This window comes from Nicotiana sylvestris, chromosome 3 (assembly GCF_000393655.2).
Source record: "Nicotiana sylvestris chromosome 3, ASM39365v2, whole genome shotgun sequence".
In the NCBI taxonomy this organism is placed as follows: Eukaryota; Viridiplantae; Streptophyta; class Magnoliopsida; order Solanales; family Solanaceae; genus Nicotiana; species Nicotiana sylvestris.
The window spans coordinates 48,628,065-48,649,035 of NC_091059.1; the positions used below are offsets into that span (position 1 = coordinate 48,628,065).

Genomic DNA, 20,971 nt, shown 5'->3' on the forward strand with positions numbered 1-20,971 from the left:
AGAAAACAAGAGGGGAAAAGAACCCAAGGTACGGAAGTGGAGAACAGATGTGGTCCGCTCAAAGAACTAGCACCTACAACTAGCAGTATCAAGGTTCAAATCTGAAGTCGGTATGAAGCACCATTCAAGACTCAAGACCAAGTTTCAGAAGACTTACAGATAGGAATCCCTGTAACTAGTAGCTGATAGGCTTAGTTAGTTTTTTTTTCTTTTTTTCTTTTTTTTTTCAGTTTTCATTTTTGTTGTAATGACAGGACCGCGGACCGGAACCTCAACAGAAAGGCACCTCGATCGGCTCCTCACCTCGGTACCCTCTACCATCTCTCTCATTTCCGAACTACACGTGGCCTGATTCCTGTATAACCAAGGATATGTAGGCAGCTCAGATGCCAGGGCTCGGTCACATTCCCTCCCTTTCCTTAAGTGTAGTCCGTCCAAGTAATGGTCGGGTCAAAAACACGTCAAGTCGTTCTTTGTCGGAAAACTCTTCGTGTTTCCAATCAAAGAGAGGCAGTTGTAAGCACGTGATTTTTGACCCTCCCCGGGAATTTTTACGTTCTTAAGCTTAAATATTTAATTTAGGACTAATATAGCTATTTTGACTATTTTTACTTTATTTTTCTCGCAAAAAAAAAATTTCAAAAATATATATATAAATTTTAGTTTATGTATCTCTTATAAACTTGAAAAATACAAAAATTGCACTTTATTTTTGTATTTTATATAATTTCGAAAATTACAAAAAAAATAGTTCTATTAAGGTTTTATAATCATTTTTAACTTTGAAAAATACAAAAATATTACCTCATATTTTATCTTAATATTTAAAAACGAAAATTACGAAAAATAGTCCTATTAATATTTTGTAGCTTTTTTTTTAAATCTTGAAAAAATATTTAAAAAGATATAGTTTTGTTTAAATACTAGTCTTATTTTGGTAGTTATTTTGCTTACATAGGACTAATTAAGCAACATGTTCCTATTTCTCGGGTCCGGGCGAAAGAATAATATTCGGGTTCAAACTACCCGGTTTTAGGCCTAATTTTCGGACCTAGCCCATAATAAACCGAGTCCACCGTACACGGGGAACCCCACCACGCGTGGGGGACATAAACCTTGAACCCCACCACGCGTGGGGCTCATTTTTCTGGGCAAAGACTATACAAATACACAGACAAACTTTGAAGTCAGGGGGATTTGGAAAATTTTGTTTTGGAAAAGCACTGTTCCTCCGTCTTCCTCCTTTGAAAAAACGAAAAAACCTACTGTAAAAGAAAAAAAAACCTTCAACCACCGGACCCTCCCCCACGCTTGAACCCCTCCGTCACGACCTCTCCGGTAAACCACCCTCCTTCCACGTCCAAGGACCACCCTCACCCAAACCACCAAACGACCACCCGTCCCCTCCCTTCACAAACGCCATAACCACCGAGCAACCAGCCCCCCCCACCGTCGTCAGTTCCAGACGACCACCAAACAACCACACCACCCAGAAGCCTCCATCGACACCGCCCAAACGACCCCTCGAGCCCCAGAAATGAACCAAAACCAGTGACTCCCCCGGTCGAAACCCCTACTCCCTCACGACCACAACGCCACACAAGCGTCCGTCAACTACTAACTCCCTCCACCTCCGTCACTGTCCAAACACCACCACCAAACGACCACTCCTCCATTACTACCAACAAACAGTCCCCTCCCGTAAAACCACCATCAAACCCTATAAAAACCTAGCAGACCCGCCAGCCACCCCCTCGTCGGAACTCCAGCTCCACCAGTCCGTCGACCACCAAGCCTCCCCAACAGCCTCTGCTGCTCGTCGTTCAGCTCCATCGACCACTGTCCAAACGACCTTCCGCAGCCTGCTTCTTCCTCGTACTTGAACGACCCCTCCTGTTGCATTCTCTCGAGCCAACATGCTGCGTTGAGAAAATCCAGCAGCTAACATCTCTTGCGTTGATTGTTTTTGCCGAGCTTTCCGCCTCCATTGAGGTCGTCGTTGTTCGTCGAGGTCCGGTACGTCGAGTTTGTCCCGAGGTTTCGTCGTTGTTCCTCGTGCAGTGAGGTTCGGCTTGAGTCCCGTCGGGAGCGTGTTTGTCGCCCTGAGTTTGCCGAGGTACAAAGGTTAGTAAACCTCAAGTATTAGATAAGAAAATGTTACGTCAAATATTCGAAAATGCAATATAGAAATTGGTATGATAATTTTCTGCTTATGTTTTCATTGTATGCATTTTGCTCATTTTGCGCTATATGATTCTTGTTTATTTGATGTCATTTAATTAAGTTTGACTGGTTGTTCTATGACACAAGTTGACGTTAATTTGTTCGGGGTCCTTTGCTTAGTTCATTCGGACAAAATTATTAGTACATGTTATTACTACTCCCGAAATACTCATTCGCTAAAACTCTTCTTATTAAACTTCTAACAAGTTATGAGATTTTAGTTGTAAAGAAGCTGTAAGGTTTAGTATGGTTAAAGACGTAAAAATGACATTCCTTTAAAATATAAAAAAAAATATAATAACAAATAAAAAAAAAATGTGACGAGCCTCGCCAAATAAAAGGGACAAATTGCGGGGCCCTCACAAAATATATGTATTAAATACTTAGATTCCGGGATGGGTCGTTTAGCAAATCTCACGGCCCTACCCAAAATAATAATGCGCTAGTTGCTTTAGGCGCGCCTTTAATAATGTTATCTCCCTAAACTCGGGTGCACATTTATGTGACCCAAATCCAAATCTCAACGGAGTCGAAATATGTCTCTAGTCACGGGCACATTGATTGTGACGTGGCCCGAGATGCATGTCCATGACGTTGCAAATTCCTTTTAAAAAATAAGAATGAGATGAGCCTCGCCGAATAAAAACACAAATTGCGGGGCCCTCAGTAAATACTTGTTTAAAATTACTTAGAATTCAGGAGGTCCGTTTAGCAAATTTCACGGCCTTCCCAAAATAACAACACGCTAGTCTCTTTAGGCGCGCGTTTAATAATCTACTTTCTTAAACTCGGGTGTGTATTTCATGCGACCCAAGTCCAAATCCTAAAACATCAAATAAAATATGTTTTGGATTGTGGGTGCATTTCATGTGACACAGTCCAAAGATATGTTTTAAGCGATGTACACATTCCTAAAAAATAATGATAATAAAGCGGTAAAAGATAAAATTTGCACATGGTTCATAATTGTATTTAAAATCAGATAAATAAGCCGAATATAACAGTTGAGCGACCGTGCTAGAACCACGGAACTCGGGAATGCCTAACACCTTCTCCCGGGTTAACAGAATTCCTTATCCGGATTTCTGGTACGCAGACTATAATATAGAGTCATTATTTTCCCCGATGCGGGATTAAAATTGGTGGCTTGGGACACCCTAAATCTCCCAAGTGGTGACTCTGAAACAATTAAACCAATCCCGTTTCGATTGTCCTTTAATTGGAAAAAACTCCCTGCGCCCCCTCGGGTGCGGAAAAAGGAGGTGTGACAATAGGTTTTCAGATTTTCGATGATTTCGTCGATGGTTAACTTTTATAGATCCTTGTCTTATGTGATAGCATTAACTTTGCTCTCCCAAGAACCCCGTAACACACTGAATATTTTTCTTACTAGTTTGTTCCTTAGGATAATTTCTCCAAGAGAGTGAAGCTCATTGATGATGAAAGTAAAGCGAGTATGCATGTCCTGAATAGACTCATCCTCCTTCATCTTGGAGAGTTCATATTTAGTGGTAAGTATGTCAAGTTTTTGACTGCTTGACTTGAGTGGTTCCCTCATGTGCAGTTTGGAGAGCCTCCCAGATCTCTTTGGCAGATTGACAGGCTGAGATGCGGTTGTACTTGTCTAGTCCAATGCCACAAACGAGGATCTTCTTTGCCCTGAAGTTTTTCTCAATGGCCTTCTGATCAGTATCATTATATTCCTTCCTTGTCTTTGGAACTGTAATTCTTCCCTCACCAATAGTCTTCATGGGGACAAAGGGTCCATCACAAATAGTATCCTAGAGCTCTGATCTTCTGCCATGATAAAATCATGCATCCTCGTCTTCCACCAGCCATAGTATTGGCTGTTGAATCTTGGTGGTATGTAGGTTGATTGTCCTTCTTTAAAGTTTGGTGGAGCAGCCATGTTGATCCTTTCTAGGTGTTAGCCTTATCAAAAGAACTTGCTCTGATACCAATTGATGTAAACTAAGAGTCCACCAAACTGTATAGAGAACCTGGTTCTCTATCAGTTCCGACAGAACACATCAGTAAGTAAATAACACAACAATATTTACGTGAAAATATCCCAGCTCACGGGATTAAAAACCGCGACCTACACTAGTAGGATTTCAACTTCACTAACTGAGCAAACTTTAGATTATAACCTATTATAATTTAGAAATTAAACTCTTAATCCCTCACCTACTCACAATAACTATATTGTAAGTATTGTTTTAGGAATTAAACTCTTAATCTCTCATCTACTCACAATAACTATATTGTAAGTCTCTTTGTAATAACTCTACTACAAAGCTAACCGGTTGACTAACTCTAGTCAAAACAACCACACAAAATATGGTTTAAAAGATATCCCACGAAATACTTCTAAACAAGCTGAGCATGAATTACAATTTATAACACAATACAAAGACACAACAATACTAAGGGACATACGACATAATCAATGGTGGGATCTGATCCTTGTTATGTTGCTGCTTTGTTCTTCAATGCCTTGGAGAGAATGAAGGTTGCTGCACACTTAAGAGAGAAAATCAATTTTAGGTTTTGCAAGTGTATGTTGAAATTCCTTGCCTCATGTTGATAATATAAGAGTAGGGTCATCAAGATAATGCAAGGGAGTTACCAGTACAATGCATGCTTTAACAGCGATGTTGTGTGTACAATGCATCCGCTTTAACATCTGTTAGATTTGACTTGTGCTGTCACCAGATGAACTGATCTCTATTTGTTCCGTCTATCTTCCCTTAGCTATTCCCTTAATTTATTTCATTGGAACTTGTGCCAGACATTTGACTTGTTGTTCTGAGCACTGAGAGACTTTGTATCAGGGTTCTTATCTGGTTCTCATATGAAGTTTGTTAAATCATCAAAACAAAAGGCACATAACTTATCAAATATTAGGCTTAATTCCAATTGCAGTAGGTTGATATCACAATAAATTTTTTTGTTGCTGGATGAAAATATATGTCCATAGCAAGCTGTAGTCGTGGAAGATAATGAATGACTACTGTGTTTGTCCATCTTATTGCAAGTTTTTAGCACGATGGGATAATTTACTACCTTATATATCTATGTTTGTTCCTTGCTTCTAGTTAAGTAGAACAAGTTCAACAATCCGAAATATGTCCGAATGGATCATTGATGTTTGGGTGAAGAGATAACGCTCATTAAAAAGTGTGCCCTTTCCAGTATTATCATAATTCTTTTGGGAAAATAGATAACATGGAGCTTCCATTTTCGTGTTGTCCATTGTTAGCCTAATATGAGCTATGTTGCAATGTTTTTTCAAAAGTCAATATTGCAAAAATTCTGTTTCGACATGTAATTTGCTATATTGTTTTTGCTATACTTCGTATGGAATGTATCCATTATAGATTGTTACTTGCAAGAAAATGAAAAGTTGAAAACTATTAGTTTGGTTGGCTGCCGAAATCGTACCGAATTAAACAAGAAATAACACACTATACCGAACTACTTTGGTACGGTATTTGGTATGTACAATTGATTTACCGAATACCGAAGTACCGAATCGTAGTTTTTAAATTCCATACTGAAGTATCGAACTCCCACCCTATCTGCCGCCAGCTATTACCACCAATCACTACTATTGTGCAACAATCATCGCTACTCCTACAACACAACTACCACCACCACCACCTTATAACATAACAATTTGACAGAACGTTTAAATTATTTATTCATCTTTTTAATAAAGTTGAATTTTAAACATTAAGATATTGAAGAAAATAAATAGTCTTAATTATTCAATACTCATATCAAAATACAACATATTAACATTTAAATGTATATTCAAATTCACATATTTTAATCACTAAAAAACAAACGATCCTTTCCTGACACTAACCATCTAGATCACCAAATACTTTTTAAGTCTTAGACATATAATCAAACACTTATCATCATATAAAATAACACATGGGAATCTTACTTTGGTTGGCTACTTCCATTCCCAATCTTGTAATAATCCGCTCCATTTTCCTTTCCTCTATCCCCAATTAAAATAAATAATATATATATATATATATATATATATATATATATATATATATATATATTATACATTATATATTATATATTATATATATTATATATTAAAAACTAAGACAAGCTAAGAATCGCCCCTTCCCGCCCTATTGCTATTCCTACGTGGCCTTTGGATATACTAGTATCTGTTCGTTTCGTATCACTTCCAAGTTCCTTTCCCGCCATCGTAACCCTAGTTAGTTTCATCTGTAACAATCTCCTTCGCTCACTACCAAAATTCTACCACATTGCACTTCAAAATTACGTTCTTCTCACGCTTTACTCTCCGATCGGTAATTTCTTCCTGCATTTTCTTTTTCTTCCCCATCTTATATTTTACTCCCTCTTTTCCTTATCCTATTTTCATTCTTATTTTTTTTGGGGTTTTAACTGATAATTGATGATTTAATGCATTTATTATGTAGTAGGTTCGATGATTTAATTTCTTACTGCAGTTCCTTATTCACTGTCCATGCGGATAAAGGAGCAGGATGCAGTATTAAAATTACTCATAATATCATAAATGATCTAAAAATTGGGGGAAAAGGGCCAAATTGAGTGCAATGAACAAGTGGAGGTTTTTTTTTTTTTTGGGGGGGGGGGGGGGTTGAGGCGCTATTAGTCACTGAGTTTCCAACCTCATGCCACTGTCTCGGGGATTTGTTGGTTATTGAAAAAAAAGAAAAAGAAAATAGAGTTGAATTAATATAGAGGTATTTTTTTTTTTTAGAAATTTTCTATTACATGGGTGAGGTGGAAAGGGAGGGGACTATGAGAATGAAACCCGCACCTATTGTGTAGAAGAGTCCCGTCGGTACCACTAGATGATAAAATTTAGTGGTGATATAGAGGATTTATATATATAACCGACTCCTACTAGCTTGTGATTGATTGACCTTTTTCAAGACGTTCTCTTCTCTAAATTTACTCAATTTATTTTGTTATTTTTCTCAAACCTAACTAAGGAATTTGATGATCAGACGATTTTAATCTTTATAAAGGACAGTTTAAAAATAAGTGAGCTTAGTTAATGTCTCCATTTTGTTTCATTTTTGGTTATTGTCCTATTTTTGACTGTATTGTATGGCATAATTCTTCATGGGAATAGTGAAATATTGATTTTGTACTTTTCTGTCTTTGAAGTGAGTATTAATGATCTTACGGATTTTAGTTCAGAATAGTTAGGTTTGGTGATCCTACTGCATTTGCTTTATTCACTTCTCAAGACGCAGTTCATTACTTATTTTACTCATATTATTTTGTTGATTTTCTCAAGCTCAATTGACGAATTTGATTATTGAACGCATTAAATTTCTATATAAATGAGGTTCAAAATAAGTGTATTAGCAATCACAATGACTCTATGCAATAATTTGTTAGAATTTAGCTGGTCCCAATACCGAATAAAGGAGGAGCGGTGCGGTAAGTTGATGTTAGTTTAAAATTTGGTAATTATAGTAAATCCTCTTAGAAAGAAATGGACCTGAATAATACAGAGGATTCATGCAGCTGACTCAAACTATTTTGCATTGAAGTGCTGCTGATTCTTTTGGTTACATGTCCTGCTTTTTGAATGTGTTGTGTGGTCTAATTCTTTGCGGGAAGACTGGATCTACTCTAATGATTTGTTTGCATGGAGTGTGATCTTTCTGAAGCTCTTTAATATGTTTTTTTCTATCAATTACATGCTAATAAGTAAAAGCCAATCAATGTCTAGTCAGGCAAGTGCCTGAAACCATTTATTACTTGGTGCGAAAGAGTAATAATGCTATAGTAGTATCTAAACTCATGTATTATGGTTCTCTTGCCTATTTTCTATGTTTTGTTTGGTACACTACATAATTAGGGAGCGCTTTACCCACTAATGTGGGACTTCTTGGCACGAATCCGGATTTAGCTGAGTCCCAATACGGGTACCAGACATCGGGTGAAAAACCAAAAAAAAAAAAAAGAACAGATAAGCAGTTTCTGTATATTGTTGAAGAGGTTGCAATTGCTTATATTCTCTTGCTCTGGATTATTGATCTGTAACAGCACCCCTGAGAATTGGTCTGTTTTATGGGTCTCCTTTTATGTATTTATTGATTAGTCATATTGTCTACTACTTATTGACTGGATCATGTTTGCATCTCCATGAGTAGCTCATTTTATGTAAAGAATTTTGCTGTTAACACGATATTGATAAAATTTCTTCCTTCTGTAAATTTCAGGCTTTACTTCATTTTGGTAGAAGCCGATCGTCTGATCCTAGCTGCAACTTTTTATCATTTAGTCTCTTCCAAGCCTCTTACTCAGTTATGGAAAGTGAAACCAGTACTGGCCTTTCCAATGGTAGCACCAATGATAATTCTACTCCACAAAGGACTTACCAAGTTGTTTTAGCTGCAACTCGAAGTATGGGTATTGGCAAGGAGGGGAAGTTACCTTGGAAACTTCCTTCAGATCTCAAGTTCTTCAAGGAAATCACTAGCACTACATCAGATTCTACAAAAAAGAATGCTGTTATTATGGGCAGAAAGACTTGGGAAAGTATTCCTCTTAAAAATCGGCCTCTTCCTGGCCGCCTCAATGTTATTCTTACGCGTTCAGGGAGTTTTGACATCGCTACTGCAGAAAATGTCGTTATATGTGGGAGCTTAAGTTCTGCTTTGCAATTATTGGCAGTCTCCCCTTATTGTCTATCAATTGAGAAAGTGTTTGTTATAGGAGGTGGTGAGATTTTCAGGTAGAGATTTTGCTGCTCTTTTAGTTAGCTAGCGGTCTAGCTTTTTATGCTTGAATTTTGTAACTATGATCTTCTTGATGCAGGGATTCCCTCAATGGTCATGGATGTGAAGCAATTCATGTCACTGAAATTGGGACTAATTTTGAATGTGACACTTTTGTTCCTGCAATTGATGTCTCTTTATTTCAACCCTGGCACTCATCATTTCCTTTGGTTGAAAACAATATTCGGTTTTCTTTTACCACCTATGTTCGTGTGAAGAATTCTGGAGTAAAACATATTAATCAGACCAATATCAAGATTCCTGATAATTGCTTGGATTCTTCCCAGGATGAGGTTAAGACATTTTCTTTCTTGCCTAACATGATTTTTGAGAAACATGAAGAATACAAGTATCTGAGATTGGTTGAAGAAATCATATCAAATGGCATGCCAAAGGATGACAGGACAGGAACAGGAACTCTGTCAAAATTCGGTTGCCAGGTAATCAGAAGCATCAATAATGTTCAGCTATATTTGATCTTTTTTCTTCTCTTTATGGTGTGTAAAGATGTAACATCATCATAGTACTGCATCACTTCTGTCTAGTCATACCAAATGACATTGAAGAATGCATATTAACCCCTATGGAAGAAAATTAAATTCTATGTAGTATTAATTAATATCTGATTGCTTTTTTTTTTTGCTGTATATTTTATTATGTCTACAGATGAGGTTCAATTTGCGCAAATCTTTCCCGCTTCTTACAACAAAGGTATGATCTATTATTGCCAGTTTGTAAGTTATGCTGTTATTCTGATGTCCCATCATTCTATTACTGCAATGTGTATTACAGGTATAGGGTAATGCTGTAGCGTATACTGGTACAATCACGTGAATCATAAGCGCATTCCTCTGTGGATCACTTATCTTATTTATTTTGTTATTTTTGGCTTTCAGAAAGTCTTCTGGAGAGGTGTTGTTGAAGAACTCTTGTGGTTTATCAGTGGATCAACTAGTTCTAAGGTATCTGTCCATTGCTCAATAGTCTATATATATTTTAGGTTCTACTTCAATGTCAATAATGCTTTCTTTAAATGTTATGGCCCCTTAGAGCTTGTTTTTGTTAGTTAGTGATTTTTGGCCATTTAAGCTGCATAATGAAGTTGATGTAGCTCTCAGGTCCTACAACAGAAGGGCATTCATATTTGGGATGGCAATGCATCCAGAGATTACCTTGACAGGTAAATTGTTCTTTTTTTGTTCTTGCAGTCTTTTACTATTCGAAATGATCACAAGTTAGGCTTCCCATTTCAGTATCGGTTTGAAGGACAGGGAAGAGGGTGATCTGGGACCAGTTTATGGGTTTCAGTGGAGACACTTTGGTGCCAGGTTGTTTTTTGAACTTCTCTGACATATAATTGGTCAAAACTCATTGAATTCAGTTGTAACTTGTCCCACTGCTCTTGCTATATACAGGTACATTGACATGCACACTGACTACTCTGGGCAAGGGTTTGACCAATTGGCTGATGTTATCAACAAGATTAAAAATAATCCAGATGATAGACGTATTATACTATCAGCTTGGAATCCTTCTGATATTAAACTCATGGCACTCCCACCTTGTCATATGTTTGCTCAAGTCTGTATTATCATGATGCTTATGTAAAGCTTAAAGTATTGTCACCATTATAAAGCTTTGTTCCGTCTTCTGTTTGCAGTTTTATGTTGCCAATGGGGAGTTATCCTGTCAAATGTATCAGCGCTCTGCAGATATGGGTTTGGGAGTGCCATTTAACATTGCATCATATGCTTTGTTGACATGCATGGTAGCTCATGTTACTGGTATGCTGTCAAGATGCTTGTGCCTAATTTCACACTTGTATTTCGGGCAATTGTCAATATAATAGAGAGTGAGCTATCAATTTAGGTGCTAGACTGTGGATGAAAAAACACTGTAATTAAGTGAATAAGATCTCCCAGAACACATTTACGAAGTCAGGAATTTGGAAAGGGGGATTACGCCTGTCTCAAAACCATATGTCTTACAACAACAATGGCTTACTCCTAAACAAGTTGGGTTTGGCTATATGAATCTTCAGTGACCATGTTACTCCGTTTAAACTAATCTAATGCCAATAGTATGCAATACCATTAAATGTATTATAAGTGCTCTATATTTTCTAAACGTATAATTTTTGAAAGTCTAAACCACTCCTAGAAAGCATAGGACCTACAACGAAAGTGCTAACATGTCTAAAACACATTATCAACTAATATGTGCCACTTATATAGATTTTTTCTTCCATTGTGCCCTATCTTTTGCTAAGTCTGCATGGATCCCTAAAGATTATAAATCATTAGAAACAATTTCCTTCCATATGATTTTAGGTTTACCTGGTCCTCTTTTAACGCTTTTCACACGTATAGACCAGTGCATTCGTAGGTCAATGCAGGACATGATCGAATTATCTTAAGTGACCTTCTTTCATTTTATTCTCGATGTGTGCTACTTGAACGTTCTCGAGAATGTGATCATTTCTAATCCTTGTCTAATCTTATATGGCCAGACATCCATCTTAGCATTCATATCTCTGCGAGACTGCGACATTCATCTTGTGGATGTGTTGAGCTTTAGCGGCCTAACATTCACTCTCCTATTGCATTGCTGGTCTTATACCTTTCACTTTGGTAGGCATCCTTCTATCACATAACATCCCTGTAGCACTTCTCCATTTCATCCATTTGATTTTGATTCTATGTGTAACATCTTTATCTATTATCCCATTCTCCTAGAACGAGCCTAAATATCTGAATTGCTTTCCTTTAGGCACTACAATCCCATTTACTTTCACCTCCATTTCATTCTTATGTTGATTAAACTTGCAGTGCATATATTTAGTCTTGTTTCTACTTATCCTAAAATCCTTATTTATTAGACTGTTTCTCCATAGTTCAAGCTTTTGGTTGACACCCTCATTGTTTTTGTCAATTACACAATATTGTCAGCAAATAGCATACACTATGGAACTTCATCTTGTATTATGTTGGTTAGCTCATCTATAACTAAGTGTAACAAGTACGGGCTCAATGCCAATCCATGGTGTATACCAACGGTTAAGAGAAACTTCGTTATATCTCTTACTACTGTTGTGATGCTAGTAACAACTCCGTCATACATGTCCTTTAAGACATTTATACATTTAATGTGAATTCTTTTTTTCTCCAATACCCACCAAATGATCTTTCTTGGCACTCTATCATATGCTTTTTCTAGGTCAATGAACACCATGTGCAAATCTTTCTTCCTCTATGGATAAACTTCCATCAATCTCCTTGGCAAAAATATAGCCTCCATAGATGTACCGGGCATAAATACAAACTGGTTCTTTGTCACTCTTGTAGTGTCCCTAAGTCTACGCTCATCACTCTTTTCCAAAGTTTCGTCGTGTGACTCATAGTTTTAATGCCATGATAGTTCGCACAACTTTGAATATCTCCTTTGTTTTTATAAATTGGGATTAGGGTCTTTTGCACTCGTGGAGCATCCTACCACTTCCAAGTATAGCATTAAATAGCTTGGTTAGCCATCCTACTCCAACCTCTTCATATGGCTTCATCTTTCAAATTTAAGGTTCTAATTGTAATATTGGTATATTTTAAGTATGGTGTATATGTCGTTTCATCTAACCGTTGTGAAGCAGGTCTATCGTCCTGCATTTTATTTTGGGTTATGAATTATTCTCTACCATCCTGCATTCGTGATAGCTAAAACTATTGAGAGGTTATGAAAAGGAACTGGAACTTCTGAAATTCCAAACAAGGAATGCTTGTGTTCTTTAGTTACAGACACGAACCAGACCTTTTCTCGATATTAACAGCTCCAGTTCTTCTTTAAGTTGCTTCCCAATAATGTTTTCTCAGATGATGCATCTCATGATTTTCTCATTACCTTTCTTTTCCCAGATCTGGTTCCTGGTGATTTTGTCCATGTTATTGGAGATGCTCATGTATATCGCACTCATGTCAGACCTCTGCAAGACCAGCTTCAGAAGATGCCTAGACCTTTTCCAGTAAGTATTACTACCGTAATTGCTGTGCTGTTTTAATCTTACACAGACACACGCATTCTCTCTCTCTCTCTAACTTCTATTATTCCTGAATGGGAGTAGATTCTGAATATCAATCCGCAGAAAAAGGACATGGATTCCTTCGTTGCTACTGATTTCACACTTGTCGGTTATGATCCTCACCAGAAAATAGAAATGAAAATGGCAATATGAAGTTCCATTGTAAATTTTCTGGAACTACTGTGCTCTCTAGATATGGTCTTATTTTGAGGTAAGTAATTTCATTTTTCTTCTCTTGTTCTGTCTTGTTTACTCTCATGTTATTACTTATTTTATCTAATTTTGATTTTTCATGGTCTAGATGAATTAAGCTGAACTTTAACAGTCTTGATGTAAGAATTAAAATGCCCTTTTTGGGTAAAATAAATAACTGAATGCTTTGTGTAAGATCTGTTGCTTGATTCCTGAATGGAGGAGTGCAAAATGTGAATATCCAAACTTTTTCCTTCCCCGGTGGCTGCAGCAATTCGAATGAGGGGAGCTCAGGTTGATGGTTATGAAACTAATTATTTATTACTGTTGGAACTCCATCATTTTGGTCCCAAATCAACTACTTGATTACTACTATTGGAAGTTATCATATCTATTTGAACAGCCTACTTTCCCTTGATGATTCACAAATCTTTCAATCTCCTGGACACTGTGCACACCTAGAAGTACCGGCTGTCGCCCACCTAGTTCATAACTTGCAGTTGGATCACCTATCTCTCAGACATGGGCTGCAATAAGTCAAGCCTACTCTGAGCACTTGAGCTCGACTCAAGCCCTAAATCAATCAACTTTTGTAAGCCTAGTGCCATATGCATAGCTCAAAAGGAGCATGGACTCTCTCTTTTTGTTTTGCTGGCTGCTTCTGTGGAGCTTTTCTTCCATATATTCTATTTGCTCAGAAAGCTTAGGTGCTTCTTTAAATGATGGAAGAAGATATGGCTTCTGTATTTGTTTAGAGATGCAGTACTTGTTATATGCATCAGCACTATGTCCTGTGTGTTTTACCTTTGATGGTTTCTTGCAGGTGTTCCAGTCACAGATGCCTTCATCAAGCAAGTATATTTTCTTAACATGTTACATGCTTTATATAAGTAATGATTGTTTATGATTGAGACTGGGAAGGGAGAACTTGCAAGACATCTTGCAAGTGGTTCGACTCAGCTCGGCTCATAATTTTCAAACTTGAGCCAAGCATGCTCTTAACAAAACTATTTTGTTCTGGCTAATGCTATTACCTTTTCAGCAGCAGTTATGGCACTTAAATTCACACATCCAGTCTCTCTCTCTCTCTGGCAATTTGCCACTGGACGACTACCACCACTAGCCATCCAATCATCTCTTTTTCCTTAATCATTATCTACTCTCTCTCTCTCTCTCCACCCATTCTGCTTTTTCGGGCCCATGGATTCTACGAGTCTCATGCCCTTACAAGAACAAAAACTTTCAAGTGCATTTTAGGACTACCTCTGACAGACACCATCAGTTCTTGTAAACTTGGGCTGGGGAGAATGAGTTTATAAAATCTTTATGGGCTTCACTTGATCCTTCAAGGTGAAGGGCTCATATGTTGGCTAACTTAACAAGTAAAAGCCATCTTTGTTAACGCGGTTTTCTTTATCGTGTTGACATAAAATATTGATGAACTTCTTGGTTATAAATCACTTTATCTGCTAATGGTTGACTAGATCGCTCTGATTGAATATGGGTCTCTTGAAGATTGTTGTGCTTAAAGTTCAAATGGCAGAATTTTCAGATTTTCATTTTGCATTTTATTTCTATGTTACTCGTTCAAATTCTTGAGCATTTCCGCCCAATCTTGAATTTTTCTTGCTGAGTTAAGCTTGTGCTTTTGGATTTTCTTCTCAATTTGAGCTTGACCCGTGCAATTTGAAGTTCGGTTATCTTGCACCAGGATGGGATAAGCCAAGTTGCACCCAGCGGGAATTCTAGTCAGCTCAACATAGCTCCTTTACACGTCTAGCTATGATGCAGAAACCGGGCGTAGTTAATAATTTTCTGAGGGCATAAGATCTCTTTTATGATTAGGCTGGAATATGCTTTTCAAGGCTTTCATTTTGTATAATGCAATAATTGAAGTTTCCTTTTTGATAAATTGCTGAACTCGGATAGCTGTTGGTTCTGAAAATATTTTACTATCCAGTCCATGTGGCTGCTTTAGGGCTCTTATGTGTTGCTGTTTAACTTTTTTGCGTTTGGAGGGGGGGGGGTTCTAGAATCTACCCTTGCTTATCTATGTTTTCAGTCATTATTTAAATTACTTGTAGTTTCTTCCTTGTCTTATAAGTATTGGCCTCTTTTGTCTTCCGTTAATCTGAACTATCTCAATGGAGAATCCATATTGACATTGCTTGTACAATTTTGCAGGTGGAGCAACTTTGGTGTCGAGGAGCTATTCTCATATTGATAATCTATACGCACTTTACACCTCTATTGAGCTAGGATTCCAAATGCTTTAGTTCCAGAGTCACAGTTTCTAAGGTGATCTAGAATGCCATTACTTCCTTTTGCCTTATAGTTTTTTGGTTATTGAAATGAGGCTATCACTTCTTCGATGATGCCCTTTCTCTTGAGCTGAACAAAACGTAGGAGCTATTGTGTGGATGTAGTTTGTTTTGCTTGTCATGTCTTCCCAACTATATTGTTCGAATGTGATTATTTGTAGCCTTCACTGTTGAGAACATACAAGCTTGAACGAGAATTGCGTGTAGCTTCTGGTACTTGACATCATATAATTTCTAGCACTAGCTATTATATTTGTGGTGTCTTAATCCATCTGCGAAGTGCGAAAAATCCATTTAGTTCTCATTAACATTACTTTGATAACTGTGGAAATTGGGAATGGAAATGAAATTTCAGCCTAATCAACTTTTAAATATTGTGGCGGGTTGCTTTGCAACTATGTCTCTGGGTGAATTCTTGATGTCTTAGTTTGATCATTAGAGATGTTTAATCCCGTTAGTCCTTTTACATCCTCCTGCTGTATAAGTGTGACAGTTGTCAGTGGATTAGATTAAAGTTCCTGAAAAGAACATCTGTTTGTTTAGTTATTACTTGTCAATTGAAGGTGCTCTAATGGCTTATTAATCAAGTTAAGTGTACATTGATATACCTAACATCAGCTCTCTATTTTTGAAGAACATTCTTTTTCACTATAGTAGCTGATGCTTTTCTCAACAAAATGCACTTCAACTATCAATTAAACTGAAAGAATGTCCATTAACTATAAAATTCTTAATCATAATTTACTCCTTGAGAAATCTCAACAACTAATTTTTCCCTCGGTTTCTTCATTTTCCAGACCTTTTGCCTTGATTTCATCAGCTTCTTTCTTTTACTTGTGGATGAAATCAAGGAGACTACTCATAGCAGTCTCGACCCCTTCGTTCCTCGGCAGTTGCTCACCCACTTCAGCAGGGGTCACCATTGCCTCGTCTAAAAGATCAAGGATTTCAGGGAAAAGAGGATGGTCCTCAATTCCAAGATAATTCCAAGCCAATGTCTTGAAAGCACAGGGAGTGCAATAGGACATGTGGATGTGCACATCCATTCTGCCTGGCCTCAACAGGGCAGGATCCAATCTGTCTTTGTGATTCGTCGTAAACACTATTATCCTCTCGTCTCCACAGCTTGACCACAACCCATCTATGAAGTTTAGCAACCCTGATAACGTAACCTAACAATGTTCAATAAAGAAACAAAATCATTAAGAATTTAACTTTGGTGTACTAACAATATATGTTTTTTGAAAAATGTCATTAAAAATATCTAAACGTGGGATGGTATAGGATGCAAGAAAAGTGAGACTTACCTCCTGAGGTTTTGGCTTCCTAACTATATTTATAATTTGAGCTTGCGTTATATGAGGTTTGAGTGCCTTTAAAGTCTGTTCTTCTGCTTTGCGATCTTCAATATCGAGGCTGCAGTCAATGTCTTCCACAACTAGAATTGATCTGTTCCCTGTGGAAAGTAGGACTCTCCTAAGGTCTGAATTTGCACGTATATCAGTTAGCTCGAGATCATATACATCAAAGTTAAGGTAATTAGCCATGGCTGCTATCAAACTTGATTTCCCAGTCCCGGGAGGACCATATAACAAGTACCCACGTTTCCATGCCTTGCCAACTTTCTTGTAGAAATCCCTTCTTTTAACAAACCTGTCCAAATCGCACACGATCATTTCCTTGAGCTCTCTGTCCATGGCCAATGTGTCAAAAGTTGCAGGATGATCTAGCTTGATGGAGTTCCATGTATAATCTCCTGAATTGTATGAGTATCTCCTCATGTGTTCATTATTCATAGTATAAATTTGGAGGGTCTTCCTCTCTTCTTTAACCTAGTTTGACTCGTTGAGGACGAAAGGGAAATAGGATTCAAATACCATATTCTTGTATTTCTTGTGAAAGCATAGCTCAAAGTACCGAAGTTCGGACTGAGTAGAAGATTGACCAGGGTAATTGGTCCTCTTGGATTCAACCTGCCTAGTAACTTGCCTCCATTTGAACTGAATACCATTAAACTTATCCAACACCACTTGGTCTTTGGCTACCAAGGTGGATATCTTAGTCTCTTTCTCTGGCATGCTCACTCTGAAGCTACCAGCAGAAATGGAAACCTTGGTGCCCAAATAGATTTCAGCAGCCTTATAGATTTGGTTGCTGGCTAGTCCATCAAATTCTTCAATGATCAAAACCATTTCAGAAGAAAATGATTTGAAGAAGCCACGAATGCTCAAGTAAACATAATGTTGTAGTTCATAGGGATTAGGTCTCGGGCTACGGACCGAACCACCATGGCTGTAGCAGCTATGGAAGCTGTGGAAGAAATGATCGTTCTGGCTGATGGCATGTTAATATCAGAAAGAACACTTGAAATCATGTTGCTGGAAATGGTAAAAGATAATTGATTTTCTTACTTTTTCTGGTAACAAGATGTTCAAGAATTTTTCAGGCTTGTTTTTTTGGTTTTCTGTAATGAAGCCAAGGTCTATTTATCTGCATATTGTTCTCTTGCAACATAATGTCGTTGAAAGCAATGCATTGGAACTAAAAAGTCATTGTATTTGGCCAATGAATTTCATCGAACTTGGAGGAGTAGGTTTGCATGACTTTGACTTGTTCTTGGGTTGTTTTGTCTTGGAATTGCATGACATTGTAGATACCTCCATAGACTACACGCTCTTGTACATAGAAGCCCACTCTGAAGCAATTGTGAATGAGTTTAAATTTTAAATACTGACAGAATAAAAGAGTTTTATATTACTCCTTCCGGTTCACTCTAATTAATTTTTTGGCCTTTTTTTGTGGTCCATAATATTTGATATTTTTAGATATCAAGAGAGAATTACCTTCTTTTTTTCCAACCAAAAAATCAAATAAATTGGACAGAGAGTAGTAGGTTACCTGAAAGGTATGTACAAGTAATCATCCAAAATAAGTGAGAATACTAACCTAGAAAACAGGGTTAGGAACCTGCTACAACAAGTTTAAATGCAATAATAGTAAAAATGTTTTATACGTCGACATAAGTATATTAATTCTGTTATAAATAAAATTGTATTTAAGGTGAATGTCTATATTTTAGAGTTTGATACTTGGTGATTAAGTCACTTTTTCCCTATAAATAAAGGGGTTCTATTCCATTGTAATTCATCCCAAATCAATAAGAATTCTCTCTTTACTTTTCTCTGTATTACTCTTCTTCTTTTATTGTTTTATAACATGTTATCAATACAACACTCTAACAAATTTAGTAGAGGCTTTGTGATACGCGCATCGTGCTCAACTTATACATAATATTGAGCATAATGATTCTCAATTATTCCATGAACTTCCCTCAGGAATAAGTTCTTGATTTAAGGAAAGTATTTTTCTCTTTTAAATTCTTGACATTCTATAATTTGATTTTAAATACAAGCAAAGACAATTTTTTTTTGATTATAACTCTAATAGAGTTTGTAAGAAATTATAACCACTCGAAGTGGTAAAATTTCTATGTCTTATCATGGTCAATTTCATGCATGATTATGACCACAAGAAGTAGAAACTCGTCCTATTGAATTTGCTTCATTCTCGTTCCCTTAAGAGAATGTAGTAGCAATATGTAATAAGTCTAAATGAAGACAAAATTATTACTGTGAATGTATCAATAGATGTGGACGCAACAATAGGTAATGAGATTAATAAGGATTCTCAAAATAAGCCTTCACTATGTGAAAGTAATGTTTGTCATCCATTTGACATGAGATTTTGTAAAGCACATATAGATGATTATGGTCCATTTATGATATGAATGTAACAACATGTAATTTATGAATACATATTTATTCTTGAAAGAATATGAACGTGCTAGTGGTAGTGAATATACCGCACTCACCTCTAGAAGGAGGTTTGAGATGAAATAAGAAAATAATGTCATTATTATGACATAAATGGTCATTGGTTAAGTACCTATTATGCGCCAAAATATTTTGACAATGTGATTATTAAAGGACAACAGTAATGCAAGGACATATCTTGCATATGATTTTGACCATCACTATAATGATATAACTTTCTCTTTAAAAGAGATGTTCACCATATGGATATTGTTGAATATATGGTAATATAAAATTAATTGAGAGCTCTGAAAGAGTCAATTATTACTATTTTGGAGGAATGAAATTGATTACCAACAAGTCATCGTGTTGTAGTAAGTCTCAAATAAATTTATTGAGTTTCTAAAGTATTCGCGAAAGCGGTTGGTTATATTGAGACTATAAGAAAGATTTAATACCTTCATATTACGACAACTGTATCAGAGTAGTATGTATATGAAAAGCTACTCGCTTTATTTTTCACTTTGCACTACACAAATAAAAGAATGTCACAATAAAGTAGATGTTTATTGATATAAAAAGCCCATATCATAATAAACTTGGAGTTTATGATAATTGCACATGTCATGGTGTAAACCTGAAGTTTATCAATATTGATAATTTATTCAGTTGGCATAATTGGTTTAGCCATATTAATTTAAATATGATGTGCAAAAATAAAAGAGAATTCACATCGGTAAATACTAAAGAATTAGAAAGTTATGTACAAATTCTCTTATGTTGTTTGTTCTCATTAATTAATAGACCAACTAAAATTGGGATTGAATCCCATGAATTCTAGAAATATCAAAGGTGAATATTGGCCCATTCACTTGCCATGTATGCCACATAAAATGCATCTACGAGATGGTTACATGTGCGATTATTATTAACCCGCAACATGGTATTTGCCAGATAACTTGCTCAATAATTTAATTTAGAGCATATTCCAGATTTTAAGATAGTTCATCTTGATATGTTGGTTTACATCACAGTTGATTTAGCAAAAACTTAATAGCTAAACTATTGCTTATGAGGACAAAGTTATTTATACACATTATACACCAAAGTATATTACCTTCTCCCCTCATAAATGGTTGAGGGTCAGGAACCAAATAATTTTATCTTATTATTATTATTATTATTATTATTATTATTATTATTATTATTATTATTATTATTATTATTATTATTATTATTATTATTTGTGTGCGGCGTATATTTTGATTAACACCATAACACACAAAGGTGGGTTTCCAAAGTTGAGGAAGCAAGTTAGTTTTTCTAACATGAGAGGGGATAAGATAAATAGTTGAGAAAGTTATGTGGAATGAATTATCATTTGTATATCTAGATCCTCGAATTAGATAATATGAACTTGAAGTTCATAAAAAGATAATCCATCTGCAATATATTATAAAGCATGCTAGCGCATTTGTCGACCTAAAGAAAATAACTATATTCTCACTGCAAATGCTCCTATTAAAATAAGTCCTA

At 36.4% G+C, this 20,971-nt stretch overlaps 1 protein-coding gene and 1 pseudogene across 9 annotated transcripts; one reads left to right on the forward strand and one right to left on the reverse strand.

The window, feature by feature from the left end:
* The first annotated feature begins 6,381 nt into the window (after positions 1–6,381).
* Positions 6,382–16,516, forward strand: LOC104246758 (bifunctional dihydrofolate reductase-thymidylate synthase-like). Of its 9 annotated transcripts, none has more exons than XM_009802634.2 (13): positions 7,740–7,994; positions 8,484–8,998; positions 9,082–9,481; positions 9,708–9,752; positions 9,938–10,003; positions 10,160–10,221; positions 10,295–10,369; positions 10,457–10,622; positions 10,702–10,825; positions 12,947–13,053; positions 13,153–13,321; positions 15,487–15,600; positions 16,421–16,516. In XM_009802634.2, the coding sequence occupies exons 1-11, from the start codon at positions 7,938–7,940 to the stop codon at positions 13,261–13,263; spliced, it is 1,728 nt and encodes a 575-aa protein (XP_009800936.1). In that variant the 5' UTR covers positions 7,740–7,937; the 3' UTR covers positions 13,264–13,321; positions 15,487–15,600; positions 16,421–16,516. The 9 variants fall into 9 exon arrangements, with proteins under 9 accessions (XP_009800937.1, XP_009800939.1, XP_070026863.1 ...); XM_009802633.2 differs by lacking the exon at positions 16,421–16,516 and adding an exon at positions 14,126–14,157 and having other exon boundaries at positions 15,487–15,820; XM_009802635.2 differs by lacking the exons at positions 7,740–7,994; positions 16,421–16,516 and adding an exon at positions 6,382–6,566 and having other exon boundaries at positions 15,487–15,820.
* Positions 16,339–18,315, reverse strand: LOC104246757 (protein HYPER-SENSITIVITY-RELATED 4-like; annotated as a pseudogene).
* Positions 18,316–20,971: the final 2,656 nt, after the last annotated feature.

What these genes read in the sequence shown, in the direction of transcription:
- LOC104246758 (XM_009802634.2), top strand. Translation starts at nt 7,938, where the DNA reads ATGTTTTTTTCTATCAATTACATGCTAATAAGTAAAAGCCAATCAATG. An exon ending in TCCCGCTTCTTACAACAAAG is followed by an intron (nt 9,753 to 9,937) that starts GTATGATCTATT and finishes TTTGGCTTTCAG; the next exon opens with AAAGTCTTCTGGAGAGGTGT. An exon ending in AGATGCCTAGACCTTTTCCA is followed by an intron (nt 13,054 to 13,152) that starts GTAAGTATTACT and finishes GAATGGGAGTAG; the next exon opens with ATTCTGAATATCAATCCGCA.